At 48.0% G+C, this 26,765-nt stretch overlaps 1 protein-coding gene and 2 long non-coding RNA genes across 3 annotated transcripts; all 3 read right to left on the reverse strand.

The window, feature by feature from the left end:
* Window positions 1–377: 377 nt before the first annotated feature.
* Window positions 378–8,764, reverse strand: LOC143518246 (uncharacterized). Its single transcript, XR_013132114.1, has 3 exons — window positions 8,528–8,764; window positions 2,950–3,052; window positions 378–2,100 (listed from the first exon to the last, which is right to left on the reverse strand). It is a non-coding gene; the product is annotated as an uncharacterized LOC143518246 (long non-coding RNA).
* A 1,735-nt stretch (window positions 8,765–10,499) lies between these two features.
* fam110d (family with sequence similarity 110 member D) lies at window positions 10,500–24,094 on the reverse strand. The gene is made up of 2 exons (XM_077012463.1): window positions 23,872–24,094; window positions 10,500–13,861 (listed from the first exon to the last, which is right to left on the reverse strand). Exon 2 carries the CDS (start codon window positions 13,235–13,237, stop codon window positions 11,960–11,962), a length of 1,278 nt encoding a protein of 425 aa, XP_076868578.1. The 5' UTR covers window positions 13,238–13,861; window positions 23,872–24,094; the 3' UTR covers window positions 10,500–11,959.
* Window positions 24,095–24,441: 347 nt separating this feature from the next.
* Window positions 24,442–25,493, reverse strand: LOC143518306 (uncharacterized). Its single transcript, XR_013132155.1, has 3 exons — window positions 25,326–25,493; window positions 25,031–25,221; window positions 24,442–24,693 (listed from the first exon to the last, which is right to left on the reverse strand). It is a non-coding gene; the product is annotated as an uncharacterized LOC143518306 (long non-coding RNA).
* Window positions 25,494–26,765: the final 1,272 nt, after the last annotated feature.

The following is a 26,765-nucleotide window of genomic DNA, read 5'->3' on the forward strand; positions in this document are numbered from 1 at the left end:
ACTGAACTGATTACATGGACTACACATAATACAGTATATCATGAACTACACATAATACAGTATATCATGGACTACACATAATACAGTATATCATAGACTACACATAATACAGTATATCATGGACTACACATAATACAGTATATCATAGACTACACATAATACAGTATATCACGGACTACACATAATACAGTATATCATAGACTACACATAATATCAATCAATCAATCAATCAATCAATCAAATTTTATTTATATAGCGCTTTTTACAACAGTTGTTGTCACAAAGCAGCTTTACAAGTGCCGAGTCCTAGCCCCCAGTGAGCAAGCCAAGGGCGACAGTGGCAAGGAAAAACTCCCTAGTTTTTTGCATGAGGAAGAAACCTTGAGAGGAACCAAGACTCAGGGGGGGAACCCATCCTCCTCTGGCCGACACCGGTCACCATGACAACAACAACAATTTAGACAGAAAGAAATAAAGAAAAGGAAAAGATGTAGTAATGTCCATCATGGTGTAGGCTCATCCGGTCAGGCAGTAGGTGGCTGGCACTGGATAACTCGCTTGTCTCTCCTCATCTCATTTTTCCTCAAGCAGGCGGGCAGCCATGTGGAGAAAATAAAACAGGGAAAATTAGCTCTGTATGAGGACATATACAGGACAGATGAAATTAAACACATTTCTGGAGTGTGGCAGCAACTCCGGCATTAAGTTAAACTATTACAGCCTAGCTAAAAAGGCAGAACCAGAAGGTAACACAGGCTTGGGGGCATTCTGAGACATTGGCATCCATCCACTACACTGTCAACAAACTTGAGTGACCACGAGCAGTGACAGGATGACAGCACCAGCGCCCCAGTCTACCATAAAACCCTTCGTCTATGAACCCCTGGATCTGTACCTTTATCTAAGGGGGGATGTTAATTATCAAACGCTAAACCAAATAGGTGGGTTTTCAACCTAGACTTAAAGATTGTGACTGTGTCAGAGTCCCGTACGCATTTTGGGAGGTTGTTCCAAAGCTGGGGGGCCTTATAAGAAAAGGCTCTTCCCCCTGCTGTTACCTTATTAATTTGTGGAACTAATAAAAGACCAGCACCCTGTGATCTTAGTTGACGTGGGGGTTCATAGTAGGAAATAAGTTCCTGGAGGTATTCAGGAGCAAGCCCGTGTAGTGCTTTATATGTTAATAATAGAATTTTAAAATCAATACGAAATTTAACTGGGAGCCAATGCAGGGCTGATAGGACTGGTCTAATATGCTGAAATTTTCTAGTTCTGGTCAGAACTCTGGCTGCGGCATTTTGAACTATTTGAAGTTTATTTAGATTCCTATTTGAACATCCTGACAGTAGTGAATTGCAGTAGTCTAATCTAGAGCTAACAAAGGCGTGTACCAATTTTTCTGCATCATCCTGTGATAATGCATTTCTTAATTTGGCAATGTTGCGGAGATGTAGAAATGCTATCCTAGTAGTATTATCTATGTATTTATCAAATGATAGGTCGGAGTCGAGTATGACGCCTAGGTTTTTGGCTACTGTGCCAGGTGTAATGAGATATTAAGCATTAAATTTGGAATTTTTTGTCTTGCGGCCTTAGGGCCCACAAGGAAAACTTCTGTTTTGTCCTCATTTAGTTGGAGGAAGTTTAGAGGCATCCAGCATTTAATATCTCTTACACAGGCCTCAATTTTTCCTAAACTGAGTTTGTCATCAGGTTTGGCTGATACAGGTTTGGCTAATACAGTATATCATGGACTACACATAATACAGTATATCATAGACTACACATAATACAGTATATCATAGACTACACATAATACAGTATATCATAGACTACACATAATACAGTATATTATGGACTACACATAATACTGTATATCATAGGCTACACATAATACAGTATATCATAGACTACACATAATACAGTATATCATGGACTACATGTAATACATTTAAAACAATTTTTGCTGTGTCTTGGGAAGGAGAGTAACGCAATTTTGATCCTATATATATATATAGGATATTGTGAGAACTTCTGTTTGTTATTCTCATACCAAAGGCTGTCTCAGAGTTGTCTGGACTTAGTCCGCTTCTTCACTCACTGGTTTGTGGCACAATCACAGTGTGGTTGGGTGATGAGTTTAGGAATCAGGTCAGAAGATAACTTGGCATATGAACAGTTGAAGTTATTTTGTAAATGCAACACTTGTTATTATGAACAGAAAAATGGTGGATGGTAGTTTATGGGGAGAATGTTTGACCACAGAGCATCTGCTTTCTGATGCCTGTCCTGTCCTCTTTCACTCTCTCTGTATCTCTCTACCTCTCCCTTTTTCTTTCTCTCTCTCTCCTAAATTTACGGCAGTGTGTGAGAGGAGGACACTGTCCAAGCTGCGCACCATCATGGACAACGGCTTCCACTCTCTTCATCACACAGTGATGAGCCACAGGAGCACATTCAGTGCAAGACTCATTCTGCCGAAATGTACTACAGAACGCCACAGGAGGTCTTTCCTACCAGTGGCTATCAAACTTTACAACTCCTCTATTACAACATGACATGTACAGAAATATTGTATTCTATAATATAATTTATATATTGTATTATACTTTACTTTATTATTCATTATTGTATTATAAGCCCTTATAGTTTTAGATAATTTTAAGCTAATTTTTTATTTCTTGCTGTAATTTACTTTTTTGGGAGGGCTTATACCTATTTTAGGTTGCTACTGTTATAAGTGCAATTTCCCACCTGGGATCAATAAAGTATTTCTGATTCTGATTCTGATTCTGATATCTCTCTACCTCTTCCTTTTTCTCTCTCTCTCTGTCTCTCTCTACCTCTCCCTCTCCCTCTCTCTCTCTCGATACCTCTCCTTCTCTCTCTGTCTCTGTCTCTGTCTGTCTCTACCTCTCCCTCTGTCTCTTTTATTCTCTCTCTCTCTACCTGTCACATTTTGTCCTCTGTTGTTCTTTTTCTTTAGCTTGTCTGTCCTCTGGTTCTTGCTCTTGCTTCACCCACCAGTGCTTCACCTTTGTAGGCGAGACAACTACAATAAAAACAAATTGAGTGCAGGTTTCAGACACACACAGGCAACCACACACAGTCATACACACTGTCTCCTCTGTCTCCTCAGTCTGCGGACAGACATGCCCTACAGCACTTGTGTATGAGGCTTGTTGAGAAAGGCCTGTGACTCATCTATACAAGTGCCTGGTCCATCTGGACAAAAGCTGTGAGAACTTCACACACACACACACACACACACACACACACACACACACACACACACACACACACACACACACACACACACACACACACACACACACTTCTTCCTAAGAAAAAACAGACTTGCATCAGGCCAGGTGTTGCCCCTGACAATGCCCCCTGACATACATACACACACACACACACACACACACACACACGCACACACACACACACACACACACACACATATATACACATACACACACACACACACACACACACACATACACACACACACATACATACACACACACACACACACACACACACACACACACACACACACACACACACACACACACACACACACACACATACACACACACACACACACACACACACACACACACACACACACACACATACACACACACACACACACACACACACACACACACACACACACACACACACACACACACACACACACACACATGAGGGCACTCAGGTGAGCAGATGTTACTTGAAAAAATGACTCCCCTTTTTGTTCCACGCTGTTATTTAAACAGCACATGAGAATGGGAAGATGAAGACACAAGTACAAATGTTAAATCTCCTTCAGGATTTAGAGCACACCCATCACAGTGCACCCCCATCAGAGAGCACTCCCATCACAGTGCACCCCCATCAGAGAGCACTCCCATCACAGTGCACCCCCATCAGAGAGCACAACCATCACAGTGCACCCCCATCAGAGAACACTCCCATCACAGTGCACCCCCATCAGAGAGCACTCCCATCACAGTGCACCCCAGCAGAGAGCACTCCCATCACAGTGCACCCCATCAGAGAGCACAACCATCACAGTGCACCCCATCAGAGAGCACAACCATCACAGTGCACCCCCATCAGAGAGCACACCCATCACAGTGCACCCCCATCAGAGAGCACTCCCATCACAGTGCACCCCCATCAGAGAGCACAACCATCACAGTGCACCCCCATCAGAGAGCACACCCATCACAGTGCACCCCCATCAGAGAGCACTCCCATCACAGTGCACCCCCATCAGAGAGCACTCCCATCACAGTGCACCCCATCAGAGAGCACACCCATCACAGTGCACCCATCAGAGAGCACACCCATCACAGTGCACCCCATCACAGTGCACCCCATCACAGTGTACCCTATCACAGTGCACCCCATCACAGTGCACCCCATCACAGTGCACGCTCGGGAAGACATGCTGTCCTCTCTTCAGGAGTCTCCATGTTACTTAATGACACGGTTTAGTCAACTCAAATCCTATAGACTGATCTGAGTTGGTAATCTTCTGGATCTGGGGCAGATTTTCTCCCCATGCTGCCTTTGTGTGTTATCCTAAAAGGCTAATCACCCCATTAAGCTACCTTAACTGCCCCCCAACTGCCCTTCTGTCAACTGCCCACCCTCCCCCGCCACCACATAACCCATTTTCCCACCATTTCTCTCTCTTGTTCTCCCAGGATGAAATCTGATACACATTCTTGCTAGGGGCCTGAGAACAACACACTGACGCATCAGTAATTACATACATTTCAGTTGTGAAGGAAACCCTTTTTAAAAGGTGTCTGTTGTTGTTGATGATGTGATCACCCACCCAATCAATAATGATTGTTTGTAAACAGTTGTCAATACATGCTTCAAGTAATTGACATTGTCTTTGGAGGCAGCGGTAATACAGGTCATCAATGAAGCGTCCATTATGGATGATGAGGTCAAACGTGGGTTCTCGGTATGTTCCGGGGTGAGACGGCGATAGGTGTCGTAGAAGGAGGTCTCCCCCCTCCCCCCTCTGATCTCGTCCATGACGGCTCTGATTACTGTTTCTACAGCTGTTGGGATGTTTTCTGAGCCGCTCTACGAGTGTTCTCATCCTCTTCTTTACTCATATTCTCTCTTTTCTTCCACAGTTTCCCCTCAAACTGGAAAGAGACACTTTACAAAGTAAAAAAAAGTACTTTATTGCTTTACTGCCAATTCTGGTTTTAAATTGAAACAGACCATTTTACACACTGATCCACTTAGTGTGTAGTTTTCAGATGCATGACTTAACACTGGGGATCTATTGTGTTTCTTGCTCTGATATGCGTCAATGCGAGAAGGGCCGATCCCCCAGACTCACAGCCTACTAACAATGGCGACCCTATCAGGAACAAGAGCGATGGCTCCATTTTTCACCCTTCCTCTCCCACTCTCCGTCTGGTATTCCTACCATCCAACCTGTCAGCAAGATGCCATTAAGTTCTGGCCTTCGGGTTCCCTGAGCTGTTCCTGCGCTCCTGTGTGGAATTCTTTTACATGACGGCTCTATTTCTGGTTGGAAGATTTGCTGCAGTGTTGGTGTCTCCTGGAGTTCTTGAACCAGTGGACTATTTGTGCTTATGGTTTTATGAACTTTGCCCGTTGTTGATGGTGGTACACCGTGGGATTTGATCATTTTAGAAGCTATTCATCAGAGCACACACTGACACTAAAATTTCAAAAGCTTTTGCCAAGTCAAGCTCACCGTGAATTCACCAGCACTTTCACAGGTACTAATTAGAAAGGATAAACTGGAATTTTAGACCTGCTTGAGTGAATGGCTTGTGAAACCAATTAGACGCCTGCACTGAGCTGTTGCCAGAGGGCACTGCTGAACCGCGTGGCATGTTTAGATCCCGCCTCCCCATGGCACACACATATGAGGGCCTGCTTCAATACGCAGCTCATGGAAAGTTGGATAATTAGCTAATGAATATACTCAGTTGTGTTAATATGAGAGAAGGCTAATCTGTGCAGTTCAGTGGGACCCCTGTAGGACCCCAGTGGGAGCGGAGCGTGGTGAGATCAGTCAACCCCCCAGGCCTGATTTGGCAAGGCAGATGTGGTCTGAGATAGGTCAGAGTATGGGGCTCTGTGGACAACTAAAGGGGTTTTAGTGTTTTATTTGTAGTGGTGGATTGTCTCTAAGCCCATAAGTGGCGTTGATCTTGCAGGTTTTTTTCACTTGGTTAGTCTGCAGAAACTTACTCAAACATCTTCAGCTGGTGTGGCAAAAGTTCCTGACATGCTGAAATTGTGACCAATATAGGAATTGAAGTGATCTGTCAGAATGTATGAGTCATGTTTCTCGCAGGGCACAAGGAACTGGAAGCATGAGGATGAAAGCTTAGGAGGAGCTGGCCATGTGGGCTCTATGGGAGGCCAACATGGCCATAGACCACATGACACACTTTCATACTGGGCAGAAAACATGCGCTCTGTTTCCACACAGCCCTAAACAAGAGACACACAAAAATACAACACAGGACAGAAGAACTCACAATAAGCTTCATGTAAGGAAGGATACAGAATAAGAATGAGTGTAAAAAGATAAGATTGTGTTTGGTAGATTTTAAAGGGATAAAATAAAATACAGCTTTGCCCATTGGAACATCTGGACCCTTTAAGTCTGTATGTCATGGAGAGTCCATCGTACCCATGACACGGTTTTGTCGTTGGCTGTTATTATGGATGGGTTATTTGTAGCTAAGCGCCATGATGGATGGGTAGCATGGGGTTAAAAAAAGAATAACAAACCCCAGAACTCTGGGTAAGGACACACCCCCAAAATCAGCTTTGATGCACCCTAGATGTGAATGAAGAGCAGACTGTAGACAAAAATACACATAAACACACACACACCCACCCACACAAACACACGAAACAAACAAACACACACAGACACGAACACACGCACACACACACACACACACACACACACACACACACACACACACACACACACACACACACACACACACACACACACACACACACACGCACACACACACACACACACACACACACACACACACACACACACACACACACACACACACATTCACACACACACACACACACACACACGTGCATCCCATGCAAAAACACATAGGCTACAAACAGCTCTTATCCCATGGACAGCAGATGCAGGTCTTCCATTCTGTGCAGTTATACACCTTCATTTCCACACAACCCCCCGTCCTCATCCCCGTCCCCGTCCCCGTCCTGACCGGCCCCGAGTGTGGGAACGACACAGTCCACCCCAGACACCAACAACGGACAATTACAGGGAGCGAGAGCAACTGCAGTAAATGAGTGTGGAACCCATCTGTCCTCACTGTGCACTTTGTAATTAACGTCATCAGTGTGGAGTTAACTGGGCTTTTTCAGCCTTGGGTTCACTGCACACAGGCAGAACTGCGCAATGGGCATGATAATGCACACACACACACACACACACACACACACACACACACACACACACACACACACACACACACACACACACACACACACACACACACACACACACACACACACACACACACACACTCATGGATTTTTCCATTTCATCCCTTCCGTGTCCAAGCACCTGCAGGACCCTGCTATGTTCCGGAGCTGGCTTCAAACACTGGCCCATGCCCTATGTTTTCTTTAAGTAGGTTTGAGAGAGTGATCTATAATATGCTGGGCAGGTGCGTACAGACTGCTGTGATTGGCCACGTCCGTTCTCAGACGGCCCTGGTGGGCCCGTTCCCCTTGACCTGTGGCACTGCGCTGTATCCGGGGTCAAAGGGTCAGCTGCAGCCCACCAGCACCTCACTCCTCACAGTCTCTCACCAGCGGGACACGCACGGGAAGCGACCATGCGGCTCACAGCCCGGACCCGCGTCCTCTCCCGGATTAGACTGCTGCCCCAGACGCTGAAGGTGCACTGTTACCAGAGAGCCTCTCTGTCTCATCCCAGCACTGTGGTGAGGCAGATCCCCAACACACTGCCTTTGGGCCTCCTCAAAGCACGGACTGAGGTGGGGTCTCTGCCCCCTTTCCCCTGGTACTACGCCTTGACATCTGCTAATGGTATTAGAACATTGTGTGAGGGTTGTTGGGCCCTGAATCACAGACCCTGACGGTCATTCAGGGGCAGTTAATCCCTGAACTTTTCCCTTATCTAAGCAGGTCTCTGCTGGTTGTCAGGAGATTAGCATATCATTAAGTGACTCAGTGTTACAGTTTAGTGTAGTCATTTAATAGTACATTTAACAATGAGATCATTTTGGAATTAGGATTGGGAGGTAGTTGTGGGTAAAAGTAGAGAATGTGAGTTTTTAATCCCACAGTTGGGTTAGTTAAACCCTGACATGGAAACAAGCACACACACACACACACACACACACACACACACACACACACAATAAAAAAAAACTGTACGGTATTCACCCCCCCCCCCCCCCCAACACACTCTGACCTTTTCTCACTCTGAGTTCCATCCTGACATCGGCGTGCCATTAAAGGAGCTAGCTGGGTCCCCTCAGAGCAGAGCTGCTACCCCCCAAACCCGACCCCCGTCTGGCCGCTCATGCGTGCGAGGGGGAGAGAGCAGGCCTGATTTATGACCTTCTGCTGCCATCTGATCCCCGAGAGAAAGAGGAGAGGTGACCGCACGCTGGTGTCTTCTCAGGTGGCTTTGTGAAGCTCTGCTGTGCCTCCCATCATCCCCCTCTGCAGAGTCACATGTGCAGGACCCACTCCCTACGTCCACTAGTGTGATGGACTAGAGTCATGTGCTTGTGGAATGCTTACCGAGGACAGCCACCGAATCCATGCATGTACAGATGAGGTTTTATATGAAATGATGGCATATGTAGTCTGTGTTTCATACTACACACTGAAGGACACAAGCAAGTCTCAGTTCCTGGGGATGTTTTGCTTGTATTATTATTGTTAGACCGTCTAAAAACAAAGAGTCTCGTACAGGTGTGCATGTGTGATTGTCTGGAACGCTTCCTGCTTTAATGGTACGGTTGCACAGCATTGCCCTGCCCCCAACACACACACACACACACACACACACACACACACACACAGGCACGCATGCACACACACACACTCACACACACACACACACACACACACACACACACACACACAGGCACGCATGCACACACACACACACACACACACACACACACACACACACACACACACACACACAGAGGCACGCATGCACACACACACTCACACACACACACAGCAGGTTGAGTGAGTTTCTCTTCTTCTCACTCCTCTTCTCTTTTTCTCTCTTTCCCTCTCATGTACTCTCTCTCTGTCTTGCTCTGGTATTTTCCGACCCGGCCCCTCCCTACGTTTCTGTCTCCTAAGTGCACACTCCGTCTCACTCTCCTCCCCCAGGCGTGGTTGGCGCTGTCCTGCCCGAGCTGCCCACTCTGGAGAACTGGGACACTTTCTCCACGCTCCACAGATCCCCCAGCAGCAGTGCCACACGCTCCTGCATCGAGCTCCCACTGCCCCTCCGGAGGGCAAAAACACTAAACACAGGGTTGGAGATGATGGCTTATGCAATGTGGTTCACGGCTTTGTCTCGGATCGGTCCGGTTAAATTAAGTTTGAGGCTTATGTAATATTTTCCTCATTGTTACAAGCTGTCAAAAGGCCCGGTCCATGTCCCCCACTGCTGCTGTCGCCTATTACAGGAGCGGGGACGCGGGACGCTGACCAGAACCTGCAGCGTAAAGCCCGTCTCACACAGAAAGGACGAGACGGAGACAAGGGTGTTTGTGATAAAGATGTCTGTGTGTGTAGGTGTTTATTTGGGTATCTCAGAATAAACTGGTACTGGCTGGAGGTGCACACACACACACACACACACACACACACGCACGCGCACACACACACACACACACACACACACACACACACACACACACACACACACACACACATTCTCTCTCTCTCTCTCTCTCTCTCTGTAAAAAGCATAAAGGAAGAACAAAAAGAAAGAGAAGAAGAGCCCTAGAGAGGAGTGTAATTTGACCACCAAGACAAAACAGGCTCCTCTCTGCTGGTTTTTGAAGGACCCTAGTGTGTCTGACTCAAGTGCTCTACACGCTACGACTTTCAGAGCAGCAACAGACACTTCAGAGTGAAGATGGAGAAGCCGAGCGGTAAGACGACGAGCTTCTACTCCACCGTGACGCGCCAGATCCACACCAACCTACAGGAGTCCGCCTGTCAGACATTATGTAGCTCCTCCTTCTGCTCAAAGGGATTCAGCTTGTGTCTTGGGATCCTGCGGAATTCAAAGCTGCAATGTGTAGGCCTGTCATAACAGCTCTGTGTAGTGTTCATATCTTCACTGAGCAGTGAAGAAGCAAGAGGCAGGAAAACGCTCCTTAGAAATACAAGTTTATACAACTTGATCATTAAAAAATACAGCTTTAATTTCATTTGTCCAGTGAGTTATACACATTTGTTCTTCAAAATAAAGTTGAACTCTTTTAAGGGGGCAAACAAACGAGTACAAGCAGGTGGTCTGTAAATATGCGAGAGGGAGAGAGAGAGAGAGAGAGAGCGAGAGAGAGAGAGAGAGAGAAAGGGAGGGTGAGGGAGAGAGAGAGGGAGAGAAAGAGAGAGAGACAGCAAGAGAGGGAAAGAGAGAGGGAGAGGGAGACAGAGAGAGAGAGGAAGAGAGAGAGGGAGACAGAGCAAGAGTGGGAGAGGGAGAGAGAGAGGGAGAGGGAGAGAGAGCGAGAGAGAGAGAGAGAGAGAGCAAGAGTGGGAGAGGGAGAGAGAGAGGGAGAGAGAGGCAGATGTCTGAGAACCATACAGAGAGGAGTGGGCCGCTTCACACAACAGTCTCCCTCTGAACCCCCATGACCCTGGAATACCACACCAGACCTTGGATTAATTTTTCCAACAGCGACAAAAAAAAACCTGGACTCTCCCGACCGGCGGGCCGGACAGGTTCACTGCGATAGAGGGAAGATAAGAAGACATGAGAGATAGACTGAAAGAGGAGGGTGTGGTGAGACTCAGGTCCCCTCTGTGTTTAAGCCCACTTAGGAGAGCAGGAGTGTGATCACGTGATCTGTCCTTATACAGACACCTAAAATGAAATTGAACTGCACACTTTTTTACTTCAAGCAAGTGCACTAGTAATATAACAACTTCCTTTGCTTTAAATAATGTAAATGTAATCTCAGTTCTAAAACGTGAAGCAAAAATGTTTCAAAAACAAAATATTCGTACTTCACTGGGGAATGCTACATTGCTACATGTGCCTTCAGTGTATTGTAATAAACCTTCTTAATGGGGGGGGGGGGGGGATAAGAAGGAATTTATTTGCTGGGGCCTTAATTCTTTGGCACAGGTATTTGAATATTTTAACGATGGTTGTTTGTCAAAACTAAACTTCTTCCTTTGTATATGTCAAGACCTCTCTCTCTCTCCTGTTCAGTGTTTCAGTTTGTTAACTGCTCCATAGAGCCTGGGCTTTGGTGGATGTTTTAAAGTGGGGGGGTTGTTGTGGAGGGTGGGGGAGGTGTAAGATAAAGAAAGCCAGTTAGGGAGGAGGCACATATGGCCCACTACAGACACAGACATGGCTCCCCCCATGCAGGACAAGCAAAGCTTGCTGGCTTTCCATTGTCAATTATTCATCTCTTGAGCTGCTCAGTAGCCAATGGTTGTAACCCAGCAACAAAAAGACAAGAATACACTCGTTTGTGTGCACACAAACAGGCAGGAGAATGTCTCTCACTCTTGCTGCATGGTCATATGATCACCTGGCGCTTTTTCAACTCTGCACACACTTCTGAAATGAAACAAATACAGAAAGAATCACGTGTTCTGGGTTCGTATGCTCAGGTCTGGTGTATGGCTACACGGTTGACTCTTTAGGAGCTCTGCGTTCTTGTGCCGCTCCTGTTTCCTGCGCGGCGCTCTTGCAGCTGTAGAGCCATTTTATCACGCGGGCGTTCCTCTCGATGATGGACACGGCCGACGGCACCTGCTCGCTCAGTTCCTCCTGGAAGAGGCCGTCCCCCGAGCGGCGGGAGAACTCGCTGGGTTCTGAGCCTCCTTCCACCGCACCGACGCTGCGCAGGACCACCGAGAGCGTGTCGGCGGAGCTGGCCCCCGACAGGAAGTTCTCTGGCCCGAGCCGGTCCACCATGTCCCAGTCGAGGCCGCAGAAGTCGAAGAAGCGCTGCAGCTCGGAAGGCACCAGCGAGGCGCGCGGCCGCAGGTCCGATTCGGAGCGCCGGAGCCTGGCCGGTAGCCGGACCGGCTTCCACGGGTCCATGTCATTGTCGATGCTGCTCCACGGAGCGCTGGACGAGCTGGCGGGAGTTGTGAAACCACAGCTGCCCCCGTTCAGCTCCGGCCTGCTGGGGCGACGGGGCCCGTCCGTAGCGTCGCGCTCGTTGGACCACGACATGCGTGAGTCTCGTGACGAGCCCTTCTCCTCGCTGATCGTCGTCGGCGTCTTGGCTCCTTCCCTGATACTCTTCTCCCGCATTGAGCCCTGGAACAGCCGGCGTACGAAGCTGTAGCCCTTCGCCTCCACGTTCCCACCGCCGCTGCTCTGGCTACACGTGGGACTCTTACACTCCTTCTTCTGCCGGTAGATGAGCAACGAGTCCGGACGAAGCGCACGTTTGCCCGTGCTCCTCCGCAGCAAGGGGGCACTGTGGGGTGCCACCGGCAGCCGGCCGACGAGGATCCCTGCCACGGGTCGAGGTACACGGCCTCCGGAGCTTTCTCTGCGCTGTGGCGTCTCCGCCTTTGACAATGGAGTTCGTCGATTCTCCTTCCTGGAGTCGTCCTCGCCGTCTGCGCCAACGGCCCGTGTCGGCCTGGCCGAGGGCCGTGGGCTGGGAGGAGGGCGGCGGTCCTGGAGGGGTGTGGAGCTCGCCGGTATAGCAAGGTTCCGTCGCGGCTGGATCGGCGGGGTTGCGCAGGGCGCCAGCGCGGGCTCCTGCTTGTTGTCGATCACTTGCCTGCTCTTCACGTACTTGGCCTTGTCGGCCTCTAGACGCTCCACGGCGCTGACCGAGTGTCCTCGCCCCCCGCTGTCCATCTGCCGCCGCAGGTAGTCCGGCCCCTTGTTCAGCAGGCGCAGGGGCGATGGCGACCCAATGGGTGTCAGGGGCTTCATCGCTTACCGCCCCGCCAGTGCAAATGACATTCAAATAGAAGCCTTGAGTGGCACTGTAATGTCCCGCAGTTCAGGACGACGGCCCCGAGCGGGTACAGAATCGTCTTTAATCAGGGTTTACCAAAGAACGAGATCTAGGCCAGCACAGGGACCTGTCCTGATTCCAACCAGGCGCTGGGACCTCTATCTACGTGTAAATATACATAACATTCTTATAAGAGTTCAGGAGACTTTGGCTTAGTCTCCCGTTTTGGAATGGGAACAAACTGATACGAGCGTGACTTGTTTATCCAGCGGCTCGATTATTCCCTCCTTGGCTACACTCCCAAATGAGATGTTCGGCACGCCACACTGCAGCAGAAATAGACATTCCAATTAACCGTGTAGACGTCACTCTTTTCTCCTTTGGCCTGAGCTCATCTCGTTTGGGTTCCTCCAGCCCTGGAGGAGGGTGGGGGTTGGGGGGGGGGGGGGTGTCTGGTGAAGGCTGTGGTGGTGTCAACCGCTGCCTTGTTTTCTGTGTGTGCAGACTCTATTGTCTGGGCAGCCCAGTGGCACCAGGCCACGACAGCTTCTGGTGGATGGAGGTTCTGCCTCGGTTCTTTTCTCTGCTGGACTGGAATCCTGAGAAAACAGGGTAAACAGAAAGACAGGCACGTCAACGTCAAGAACAGATCTTTTAATGTGCATACGTGTGTGTGTGTGTGTGTGTGTGTGTGTGTGTGTGTGTGTGTGTGTGTGTGTGTGTGTGTGTGCGCGCACGAGCGTCCCTCTGCCCATGACACATATGTGGCATGGGCAGAGGGTAATTGTGGCTTGCAGTGACAAATTAACACAAACAGTTTACACATTTGTTAAGACACCAAGAGTAGACCCTTCCAGAATACTCTAGAACCAACTAGAGCTGGCTGATGTCTCCCACATTATGATTACAGCTGATTTGAAATGAACCCCATGCTAATTGACCCCAGATGCACATATGAAAACAGATGCTTTTAAACACCAACATTTGTGCACTAACTAACTGTGACCAATCACAATGGGGCTCTCTGCATAATCAGCTTCAGGTCAGCCCAGTCCCCGCCCTACACTTCTGTAGCCTCAAGGCACTGCTGCATAATGTATGAGTCTGTCTGGATATTAATGTGGCCAAAACTTCTTAGGAAGCATAAACCCTGCCACACTGAATGAAATTACTGCAGAACTGAACACAGCCACACAGCATACCAGCAGTGACCTGAAACTAATACTGTGGCATTCATGTTTCTTAAAGTTATTTGCAAGGACAGTCATTTTGATCAAACAACAAAGGAGGTGGTATTTAAAAGAGCATTTCAGCAGTGTGGTTATTTTAAGGATGATTTGCACAAGCATTGCAGCAGGGCTAGTAGAGGGCATGCAGGTATCTAATGAGGATGTGATATGCACATGCACTTCTACACATGGTGCTGCCAACAGATAAATAAAGCTTCCAAACTGTACTGGCACCAGTAATTACACCTCTGCACATGAGATGCAGTCTGAAGTCCTTCCATGTATGGCCACAGCATGGTTCACAATGCAGTTCACACCAAATTAACGGAATAATTCCAAAAAGAAATGAAACCAAAGGAGTATGTGTTGATGTGGGGGCCCAACGCCTGCTCCCTCTTGAATCGCAACCTTAACTGCATACCTAAGGAAAATTACTCCAGACTCACAACCCTTCTGAGGAGGTGCCAACGTCAAACTGCAGCGTAATTTAAAACATGACACATCAAAGTGCTATTTTAGTGCATCCTCTCCAGCACACAAAAAATAAACTCACAGCCCAAGGCCTGTGGGGGCTAGACAGGATCGAGTGGTCCAGTATGCAGTAACGACTATGGAAATGTCACTGCTTCCTGGCTCTGTTATGGCGTTCATCCATTACCAGACAAAGTTTAATGTGCAGAAACAAAGACGCAGATTCCGTGCTGCTATGAGTGAAACGTTCCTCTTATAGTGATGGAGTTGTCAAAATAGGAACAGAAGAAGCTACAGGCTAAATGGGCAGAGGGCCCTCGCATGCTCGGTTTATGGCGTCTGTCTGCTGTTCGGCTTGTACACCTTGAGCCCCAGACCCCACCCACCCACAGACTCCCGCTGTGAATCACGCCAAACTGGGAGAATGCAACATTTTCCAGATGGCAGGGCTGTTGGGTAAGGCGCCGCAGTTTGGGAAAGTTCCGGGAAAGAATTCTGAACAGGTGTGGAGTGGGATAGGGGGTCTAGAACACACGAGTGGAAGAGGGAAAAGAGAGAGAGAGAGAGAGAGAGAGAGAGAGAGAGAGAGAGAGAGAGAGAGAGAGAGAGAGAGAGAGAGAGAGAGAGAGAGAGAGAGAGAGAGATGCAGTTATTTAGTAGTATACTGTTTCAAAGCATCAACCACTTTACTTCTAGCTTGTACAGAAGTGTGTTTAATTGATCTGGTCCACATCTATCACTGCAAATAGTTTCATGACCAACTCAAAGTTCTTCAATAGCCTGTTGCATTAAAATGGAAAACAATGCATACATATACAATCATTTAATATGGATTATCATCTGATGTTGTTTCTGGTGACCATGTAGTTAACAACATGTAAACCATGCAAGGTTAATCTGTGGCAAATGAACAAACTCCAAGATACTGGCACATAATTGCATTGACCTGATATTAACAATGTATCTAACACAGTGTTGTGACTACTTGACTCTGTGATATTTATTTTGTAGCAGACAGCTGAATCAACACATCAAAACTGAAAACGTGACATTAAGTTGAACTGACTGGGAGAGGCAAGGTAGGGTCAGACAGAAGGGCTTGGTCAGGCCCTTTGTTCAAACATTAACAAACACACACACACAGCGATTCACTGCACTGCTCCTAACACTTACTCAACTTTAAACCACCCCAAATACCCACCTCAGCCCATAGCTGAGGCGTTTTTCACCAAGAACGGCTAACTCTGCTAGCAACAAATCACAAGGCAGCGGCAACTAGATGCCGTGATTAGCCTTCTCCTGCTAGTCTTCAATCACTATTAGCGGTTCAAGAACTCATGGTTTAGTATTCTTTCAAGTCTAACGAGGCAAATTAAAGTTCTTCCGCTTTTCCTGTGATGCTCGCCACTCTGAGGTCAGGCCTGGGACGCAGCAGCGCACACAAACAAGCCCCTGGGTCCCTCAGCCAGCTTCAGCTCCTCCCTTGGGAAAGGGGAGGGGCTCGTAATTAACCCCTGCTGTGCCAGTACCCTCTCATCTCCCCAGGCCTTTGTGCCCACGCTCGCGACCCTCCGCACGGAGTCCGAGGAGGACGGACGCCCGCGGGGACGTCTGGAGCCGACCCTTAGCGCGCTCAAAGACAAACCAGATGTTCGGTGTCACCCCGCAGAGGCCAGTCCAGTGAGAAGCAAGACGCCGACAAAAAGAGCGGGACACGGCTTACCAACGTCCGTCCCAACTCCTTCCTGCAACTGCTGATTACCCAACAACTCACCCGACTGCTTGCTTGATTGATCACTGCCTAGAAAAGGAGAATAAAACCAAGCTCTATGTTTTAAATTACCTGGGGTGGGTTTCCCGAAACGTTCGTAGCGCTAAGTACTTCATAACCTCGTATGAAACGTATGAGGTTAAGAAGTACTTAGCACTAAGAACGTTTCAGGAAACTCACCCCTGCTCTGTATAAATCACTGCAAAATGTTACCAGGATTCTCAAAAGTTTATAGGCAGCATATACCCTGATGTATATGGGAGGAACAGATTTTCACTTTTCTTGCCTTCTTGATACTCTGTTCTCTAAGAAACCAGTGAAAACAGTGTCACACCCTTTGGCCTGCAAGCTTTGCAGCAGCTTTATTCCTGCAGCAGTGTGTTTGTGTGGCTCAGGCCTTAATGGGCAGTGCGGCACTGTTCTGTCCTGGAACAGGGCAAGGCTGAAGAAGAAAGACCGCGCAACCCAGACAGAGTCCTGCATTATTGATGGCTCCAGACAATAGACCCGGCTGGCTCGCAAGATAAGAGACAGGCCAGGGTGCTTTTCCTAATTAGGACCAAGTTAAAAATTCAGAGGCGGGGGGGGGGGGGGGGGGACGACAACACGAGGACGAAAGTCAGGCGAGGGGGAAACGTACCTCTGGCAACAAAAGCCCAGGCGGCAGCAACCTCCACTCCATTGTGAAGAGGCACTGGGCCGTTGAGACACAGAGGGGTGCTCCATCACGGACACAGACAGGTCAAAGGGCATCTCTTTAAGGCTCTTTCAGTCCCTCAGACCCCCCCACCATCAAACCCAGTCCAGATTATGAGATGAACACCTAACTGACTGAATGAACCCCGTGCCTTTTGTTATTTATATTTGACTAATGTTAAAGAAGACTGGGAGAGGGCAGCTAACAGACACTGGAGAGGAGAGGGCACTTAAACAGACACTGAACAGCTTTTTAATCTCCATTGTCCTAAGTGTGAAGTGACCTAGCCTAACTGGTGTCAGGCCACCCTTTCAGTCACCTGATTAGTTAGGCCGTCCTATGAGCCAAAGCCAATTATCAGATTTTGTGAATGAAAAAGTTATGTGACTACTACCCATGTGACTAGTACCTTATCAACCACCTTTTAGCAACTTATACACAAGCAAGGACTGACTAAGATAACAAATAAAACTGCCAACTGATACTCTGTTTTATCGGCAAAAATTACCTTCGTGGTGATAGCGTGCTAAAGAACTTTTTCTCAGTACATCGTGTTATCGTTTTGATAGCTAATCACTGGATTGATGTGGATTTTGCAATGTCGTCAAACACACGGAACGTGTTTCAAGTCCACGCCACACCTCATAAACACACTACTGACGTGTTTCCTCTACAGAAAGGCTCTGTGGGTGACATTCAACAGCATGTTGAAGAAACTGTATGCTTCTCCTCTCCCAACTACTGTCCACACCCTCTATCCTCTATAACCCATTAACCACATCATAAACCATGCTACATTTAGATTTCTTTCCCCTTTGCTTGCCTGAATAAGCGTCTCTCATTTAGTCGCCAGGGTAAAGGAGGCGATACCTCAGAGACGGGCACTGTGAGAGCCCGTGTGTGTTTCACACCTCCACCTGTCGCGGACGGCGGCGGTAGGAGGAGCCAGCGGGTCCTGCCCTCCAGCGTCCCGGCTAATCCCAGTTAATCCCGCCTGCGCTGCGTTCCCAGCAGAGACACGCAATCCAGTCTGTGCCCCCCCAGCCCGGAATGTTAAGCTCTTGGCGTTATAAGTGATGAGTGAAGGATGGAGGTTTGGTCGTGCACTTTATAGAAGGTGTATTAAAACCGTTTTTTTGTTGGCAATGCGAGCCAAACATTCCGGTGCTGGCAGCCTGCAGCCAGGGGGCATTAGGACCCAGCGAGCCAGGGGCATGATGTCAAGAGTCTGATGCGAAGAAAGAGTGTTATGGAAAGAAATCACCGAGCTGTACATGAGTGTGACACTTCAGGACGGTCTTAGAGCACTCTTTTGGTGACTGTGGAAAAACAATGTAATATAATCCATTTATTATAGCACAGTGCTGCAAACTGCTAAAATCTCAAACAGGTGAACAGTGAGTCACTGACTTATTCATTCGTCTTCTGAACCACCCAATGCAATTCAGGGTCATAGTGGGGGTCCGGGACGTGACCCGGAAGCACAAAGAGCAAGGAAGAAACTAACACTGGACACGGAGCCAATCCATCACACGTAGGTAAATCAGCACAGTTTTAAATATGACAACATTTAGAAAGTTTGGAGTTTTCGTTACCAGGAACATACAAAAACAAACAAGACTCCACTCATTTTCTCCACCTTTCTTTTGGCCACCAACAGCACACGTTTCTCAACAGGCGTCCAGGAGTCACCGTGCATTTTCACACCAGTCGCTAACTATCAGTGTGATGTGAAAATCACGTATGAAGGTCACCGCGGTGCAACCCGTGTGTGGTGTTAACAGCACAGGGGCAAACAAATGCAACTGCTGAGAGGTGGGGGAGGGGGGCACCCTGACCCCACACCCCACCCATGCCCCACCCACACCACCCGCCTGCGAGGCACTGCACACCTCTCTCTGCTACTGTATGGAGAGGCTGTGCAGTCTGAAAGCTTGTGAGCACCACAATGTGTGGCAAGTAATACATTAACAATAATACCCACCGATCATTATCATAATTCTGATTTGCCAGTTCTTAGCTTTCATTTTAATTAGCCTCATTAGTCATGTCTGCATAATTACCCCCTTCTTTGCATCTGCTACTATGATTTACCACATATTGCCTCTGCACAGGACGGTACAGCCCAGCCGTGAGAGAGCGTAGGTCATATGTTTGAATCCAGCTGATATCTGCTGCCACTGCCCCTGGAGGTCAGCGCTGAAGGTCTCCGTGGATTAGCATACGTATGGGTAAACTGTGCACGGCTGCGTCGGACTTCACTCCAGACTGATCTCAGATCTGTGTCTCATGGTTCAGTGCAGTCCACTGCAGTGGCTCCGCTCAACCTGTCTTCTCCCATCAGGCATCAGCGAGTCGCTCGATACCAACAGGCCTGAAGTGGCAGCCTGAACCCCCACCCTTCCTCCCACCCTCACCTGAACCCCCACCTCACCTGAGCCCCCACCCTTCCTCCCACCCTCACCTGAGCCCCCACCCTTCCTCCCACCCTCACCTGAACCCCCACCCTTCCTCCCACCTCACCTGAACCCCCACCTTCCTCCCACCCTCACCTGAGCCCCCACCCTTCCTCCCACCCTCACCTGAACCCCCACCTTCCTCCCACCCTCACCTGAACCCCCACCCTTCCTCCCACCCTCACCTGAACCCCCACCTTCCTCCCACCTCACCTGAACCCCCACCTTCCTCCCACCCTCACCTGAACCCCCACCTTCCTCCCACCCTCACCTGAGCCCCCACCCTTCCTCCCACCCTCACCTGAACCCCCACCCTTCCTCCCACCCTCACCTGAACCCCCACCTTCCTCCCACCTCACCTGAACCCCCACCTCACCTGAACCCCCACCTTCCTCCTACCCTCACCTGAGCCCCCACCCTTCCTCCCACCCTCACCTGAACCCCCACCTTCCTCCCACCTCACCTGAACCCCCACCTCACCTGAACCCCCACCTTCCTCCCACCCTCACCTGAACCCCCACCTTCCTCCCACCTCACCTGAACCCCCACCTCACCTGAACCCCCACCTTCCTCCCACCTCACCTTCCTCCCACCCTCACCTGAACCCCCACCTTCCTCCCTCCCTCACCTGAACCCCCACCTTCCTCCCACCCTCACCTGAACCCCCACCTTCCTCCCACCCTCACCTGTAGCACCACCTTCCTCCCACCTCACCTGTAGCACCACCTTCGCCCCATGTGTCTCTCTGAGACGAGGGAAAGGCCCTCCGATTTCAGCAGCGTCAGAAAAGAGAGGGGACAAAATGCCTTGTGCCCTGGCGCTCGACTCTGATCAGAGTTGGAACTTTCTCTGGCACTAACTGGAGATGCCACGTCCAATCAGGAGAAAGAACAATGTGTGAGGAATGTGCGGGAAACGTGTGAGAACCACGTGAGCTGGGCTCATAGCTGCCAAACAGCTACAGGTGACTGAGCTTTGTTTGAAGATGCTGCAATTGATTATTTACAATAAAGTTAATGTGTCATGAGCTTTATAAGCTATTGAGTTGCAGTGGTGGGGAAGAAAACAACTGTAAATTAACAATTCTTATTAACAAATTAACAATTAATTTTTTAATAAGAAATAACTATTTTAAGATAATACAGAAATACACCAATGTGCCAAAATGAAAAATACAAAAACCTCAACAATAGGATATCCACTGTTATCCTGTTTTGTCTTCTGATACTATGTTGTTCTGTGCTTAACATCATTTGCCTTAGAGCTGTGTGGTAACAGCTGTCTTCTGTGGAAACATGCACACACACACACAGAGAAGCCTGTGTAACTTTTACCTATAGAGGTAGAGCAAGATGATGTCATCTGCTAAGGCCCAGACCTGTGCCCTCTAATTAGAAACGCGAGCCTCCTTTTGAGTGTGTGGGGGCTTTCTGATGGACCTTGGTTACATACGTTTGCCTTCCAAATATGGAGCGTCTCTCCGGTGGGTGTGATGTGTGTGATTGCGGGGTCATACTTTCCTGGTAGTCTAGACTGACATACTCGGAATTACCATGTACATTATATGTCTGAGTGATCCTGACAAAAAAGGAAAACGATGACTGCTTAGATGCAGCGGGTGAGATCCTGGGACAGGGAGGCACAGGTGGGAGAGGGTCTCCTTTATGGGGGAACACAGGTGAGACAGGGTCTCCTTTATGGGGGAACACAGGTGGGACAGGGTCTCCTTTATGGGGGAACACAGGTGGGACAGGGTCTCCTTTATGGGGGAACACAGGTGAGACAGGGTCTCCTTTATGGGGGAACACAGGTGGGACAGGGTCTCCTTTATGGGGGAACACAGATGGGAGAGTGTCTCCTTTATGCAGCCTGTCTGCAGCCTTGGAGCTGCAACGGGTCAGTGGCGTGCGGTGTGGGCGGCGGAGAGACATGTGGTCAAAGACTTACACACAGCCACACTGTATGCAGAAGGTCACCCCAGGCCTTGTGATATTCTGGAGGCAGCGTTTACGTGCCTCTCCATAGCTCTTCTACTGGAGGTACAGAGTAAAAACCCCCCCCACAGTAGCACCAAAACGGCTATTATTAATGAAAGACTGCAGTAGGGTAGCACAGATACAGCTGCCAACAGCGCTCAGACCTTGTAAGGGGAACGTCTGACCCAAAATGATAAATTTAGCTATGAACGTAAGCCTAAGTTTTCACAACATAAGAACAACAGTAAGAAAGATTTGCTCTGCCCATATTTCTGATTAAACTCTGTCCTTTTAACAGGACAGACAGAGCCTGAAGGCCTCCTAGCCTCCTCCATGACATCAGCCCCTACTCTCAACACTTTAATATGGAGCATGAGGGATAGCAGCGCTTGGGGTTCCTCTGTTATTACAAGGCCGAACACGTGTTTGCGTCTGTGTACCTGCACCGCACCGCACGCGCCCCGTCAACGTAGCGCGCGGGTTTGTGTGACCTCATCGACATTCGTTGTCGTCTCATTCGCCCCGAAGCTTATGAGTTATGACGCGATTACGAAATGTGAACGTAATCACGTTAGTGGTGGTTGGAGGCTGTTGTGTGTGCCAGCCTGCACGCGTCTGCAGACGAACAGATGCTGCCGTTCCTCCTACGCACCAGATGATAAACGCAAGGCTTCACCACAGACTAACTTCAAACTTGTGGGAAGGAGGATGATAACACACCCGCATTATCACGAGCTCTGGGGTGGTTCGAGGACAGGTGAACTGCATCAGTTTAGTCTAAATGCTGAAGTTTGGTCTAAGAGTTTAGACTGGCTTTGTGTGGTTATCTCTATAAAACGCAAAATCACAACTATATCCCGAAGCGCTCATCTATGATGGCGGTGGACAACAAACAGTCAGATTTCAACAAACCTACTGATATGCACACGAGAAGACAGCCCTCACACTAGATAAACGCTTTTAATCTAGGACGTGCTGGCCGATGCACAAGACACGTGTAAAAAGTCAAGTTCAACATTTAGTCTTATGTGGAATCTCAGTTGTATCAATGCAAATTTGATTTGTATTTTATGTATTTTCCCAATGACATGTTTGCGGTTTTGGAAAAAGCAGCGAACCAGCGTTAACACGCACGCGCTGCCGCACGCGCCACTAACCTGCATAAAGTCGCAGGCATGTATGAATAAACCACACCAGCGACACATGCATTAATTCACATGTATTCTGCTGTATGCATGTAAGCAAAATAATTACATAAGTCTTTGTAATCATGTAACACCCCTCTCCCGCAAAACGGTTCTACCAAACCGTTGATTCAAAGTTTTAGTATCACTGCTGCCTTAACATATCCCCGATTGCCAGTAATTAACGTAGTTAGAATGTACTGTAATAATTTATTTTCAAACTTAGTGAAATCACAGATTTAGCATACATGATTAATCGCTCATTAGTGTGGAAATGCGCAGTGGTTCACGCATATTTTTTTAAGGTAAATACCAGCAGTGCTCGTACACGCGTAACTTTCCGCTTCACACAATCGATATTACTGTTGCTCACGATCTGTTTTCTGTCAATCAACAGTTGTTATAATTTACAGTTTAGGCACTAATGTAGTAGTAATGATATCGAACAGGTCATTCACGTTACGAAAACAACAAACCGTTACATTTTGCGCATATCGTGACCCCTTCAATCTGCGTTCACCGTGACAGCTGCTGAGTTTAAACACATACCCAGATTAATAATCCTGTTTACTTCACCTGTTTCAGCCTTGCTGTAACATGCGAATTTACCAGACCACCCATCCGTTTATAAACGAATAAAAGTGAGAAAACGAATACATTTCTCGAAAAGAAAATAGTTAAAAGCGCCGTTTTAACTGACCAAGCTTTAAAATGACAACTCCTTGTTTTCTAAAAGACTGAATGAGCTCGTCTACCGTTCACATTTAAAACGCTGTTATCCAGTGCCAACCTTATAAAATCATTCACCGGAGGATAAATTCTCACCTTGGTCTGCTCCTTTTTAACGCCTGGTCACTTCAGAATAATGTCCGACTTTCCCAGGACACCCGGCTTTCTCTTCCTTCAGGTTCTGGATCGGAGCGCAATCAGATCGATGGGAGAAACTTGTTGTGTTAAACTGCCAGATTGAGTGTGTTGGTGCGAGGGTCCAGTATCCGCACACTCTCCGCCAGCGAGCAGTGAGTGCCAGGCCAGATTATGGTGATATCCGTAAAACCGGACCCTCCCTCCACGACGGGGGGGCAGGTAGAGGGCAGGGAGAAGCACGTGAAGGGGACGAGTGTTGTAAGCAGACTTTGTGGGTTTTGTCAACTCGCTATGATTGGAAATATGTTAGGTTGTTAATGAGGATATTATGAACAGTGTAGACGCCATACTTTCAAAATTGCAGTGTAATTTCAAAAAGGCACTACATTTCGCATAACCTGAACTGAGACAAACAGAGTCTACACAGATGAATAGGTTTTAGAATTTGTACATCAGAATAATTTCTCAGAATCATCGATTAATTCACTGGACCAATTATGTCACCATTGTGTGAATATGTGTACTCACACTACACACGCTATGCAAAATACTGCTAGAATAGCCATAATTCCTACTAATTCCTGTTCCTAAACTAGACTAGATCTAGTCATTGGATTGAGGATTCAGAACGAAACGTTGACTCCACAGAACTGCCTCAAACATGTAGAGGTGCTGAAGTGGCTGTGAGGAACTGAAGAAGGTGTTTGGAGTGTGGGGGAGAATCCAGCCCCAACTCCTGTCTCCTCTCACTGCTCCCATGGTACAGAACAGCATGTTAACCTGCGAAAGGAGAGAGAGAGAGAGAGAGATCAACACACACCTGTTTTTCATTCGCTCTCCTGTCATTCTGACGGAAACACACACCAGTTTCTGATTGGCTGCTAGATGTCATGATAACTGCTTCTGCTGTCCTAAATACATCTAATTTCTCTGAAGTGATTTTGCCAAACCTACTTACAAAGTGAACTCTAACCCCGAGTGTGAACCACAGCCCCCCTGACCCAAAACAAGCCGTTCTCCTCCACAGCCTGCCATACCCTGCTGTTCACTAGTGTTGATCTCTCTATCACATCTGTACACAGGAACACCATACCCTTTCACCCCTGACCTCACTGACCTCTGTCATCAAAGTGCAGAGAATCCAGATTTCCTGTAGGCCACCATGTTCTAGAGACGGGACCCCGACCGGTTTGAGGACGCCCATGTCCACGCGCCCTCAGGGGGTCTGACGTGCTGCTACACGCTCATTGTTCCTCAACCCCTCTGTGTCACAGCCGAAGTAAACAAGACACCATGTGCACTAGCGACCTGTAGCAACCAGGGAAACGGACCTGATACCTTCCCACTTTTGACCTGACAGTGACACAGAATCATTAATAGTGTAGTTTAGCCTGAAAGCACAATTTTCTCACGCTGTTCTCGCTTTGAGGAGGTTTTTTAACCATTCGGTGGTTATTAGTGAACCGAGTGCTTCGTCACACTGGGCCTTTGATGTCCACACTGCATTTGTGTTCATGAGGGGGTGTCATAGCCAGAGAAACTTGCCCTCCTGCACGAGTGTCTGCCCTGGTTCACCGCACCTGGATCTGTGAAGACATGAATGGCAGAAACTTCTCCAACAAGAAGAACAAATCTGAGCCCCGATCATACACAACCCTTCAAATGGCATCATATTGTCAGACCCTGCAGGCAGCAACAACCAGCGTAATAAAACATTTGAATTCAAACAAACACCTGTACACAACATCAGCGTTCGGGGAGGATGTAGCGGGTGGAGGGGGTGGGGTGGGGGGGTGGTGCGGATGGGTGCCTCGCTGTCTGCCTCCTGCTCTGCTCTTGTTCATTCTGACTCATGTTCTCCTGCAGAAGGAGCAGTCTGTCTGTGTACACACCTGGACCAGGGCTCTGGGTGACCTGGTGCTAACACACTAAGGCCAAGGGAGCTTGGGTCATCTCCTGGATGCGAAGGGTCATCTCCTGGATGCCCTCAGCTCCCTTTGCTTTTTACCTTACCCTGACCTTTAACCCCTCCCACCCCCCACCCTCCCTCCCTCAATGCCTTTTGTTTAGAGTTCACATCTGGTCTGGAGTTTTGTTTACCGCATGTTATCTCGGAGTCGAGCGAGGAAGAACACGGGCTGATGGGATTTGTTGACATCGGCGGTTTGTGTTTGGTCTGTGTGTGGAAGACGTAGGTATGTTGTTTAGATGCTGGTGTAGTGCAGTGTTACGAGGTGTGTAGCCTCAGTGGGAGAGAAAGTTCTGAAAGTTGTTATACTCTTAACAAAATATGTTACTCTAATGAATTATTTTTTCATGCATAGTTTATATTATGTATTATATAATATATATTATATTTCTATATTATACATATTACATATGCAAGGGCTTGTGGATAAAATATGATATTGATGTTAGTTTAACATTAGGAACACTTTAAGAACACTTTAGGCTAATATGCTAAATGTTCTAAGGGCTGTTATAAACATTATTCAAACATGATCTTGCAAAGTGGTCTAGGTGTCACTGGTTTTAAGGCATGAACAGTATGTTTAGCATTTTTAGTAATTTTCTATTGAACTACTAGATATTTGTACAGCTTTTTTCAAGTACAGATGAATGTCTCCAGGTAGAACCTTTAGTGAAACATATATCAGCTTATTTTCTAAATCTTAAACTTGACCATCATGTGGTGACCATCATGACTGAGAACCTACACAGATATCGTGTGGTGAAATGTGAAACTGACCTCATATCCTGTGTGAATGGGCAACTTCTGCCAAGTTCTCAGGAGCCACTTCCTGTGATACTGGCACTATAACCACCTCCACTGTGCTGTCTGCCTCTACCAG

This window comes from Brachyhypopomus gauderio, chromosome 7 (genome assembly GCF_052324685.1).
Source record: "Brachyhypopomus gauderio isolate BG-103 chromosome 7, BGAUD_0.2, whole genome shotgun sequence".
NCBI lineage: Eukaryota > Metazoa > Chordata > Actinopteri > Gymnotiformes > Hypopomidae > Brachyhypopomus > Brachyhypopomus gauderio.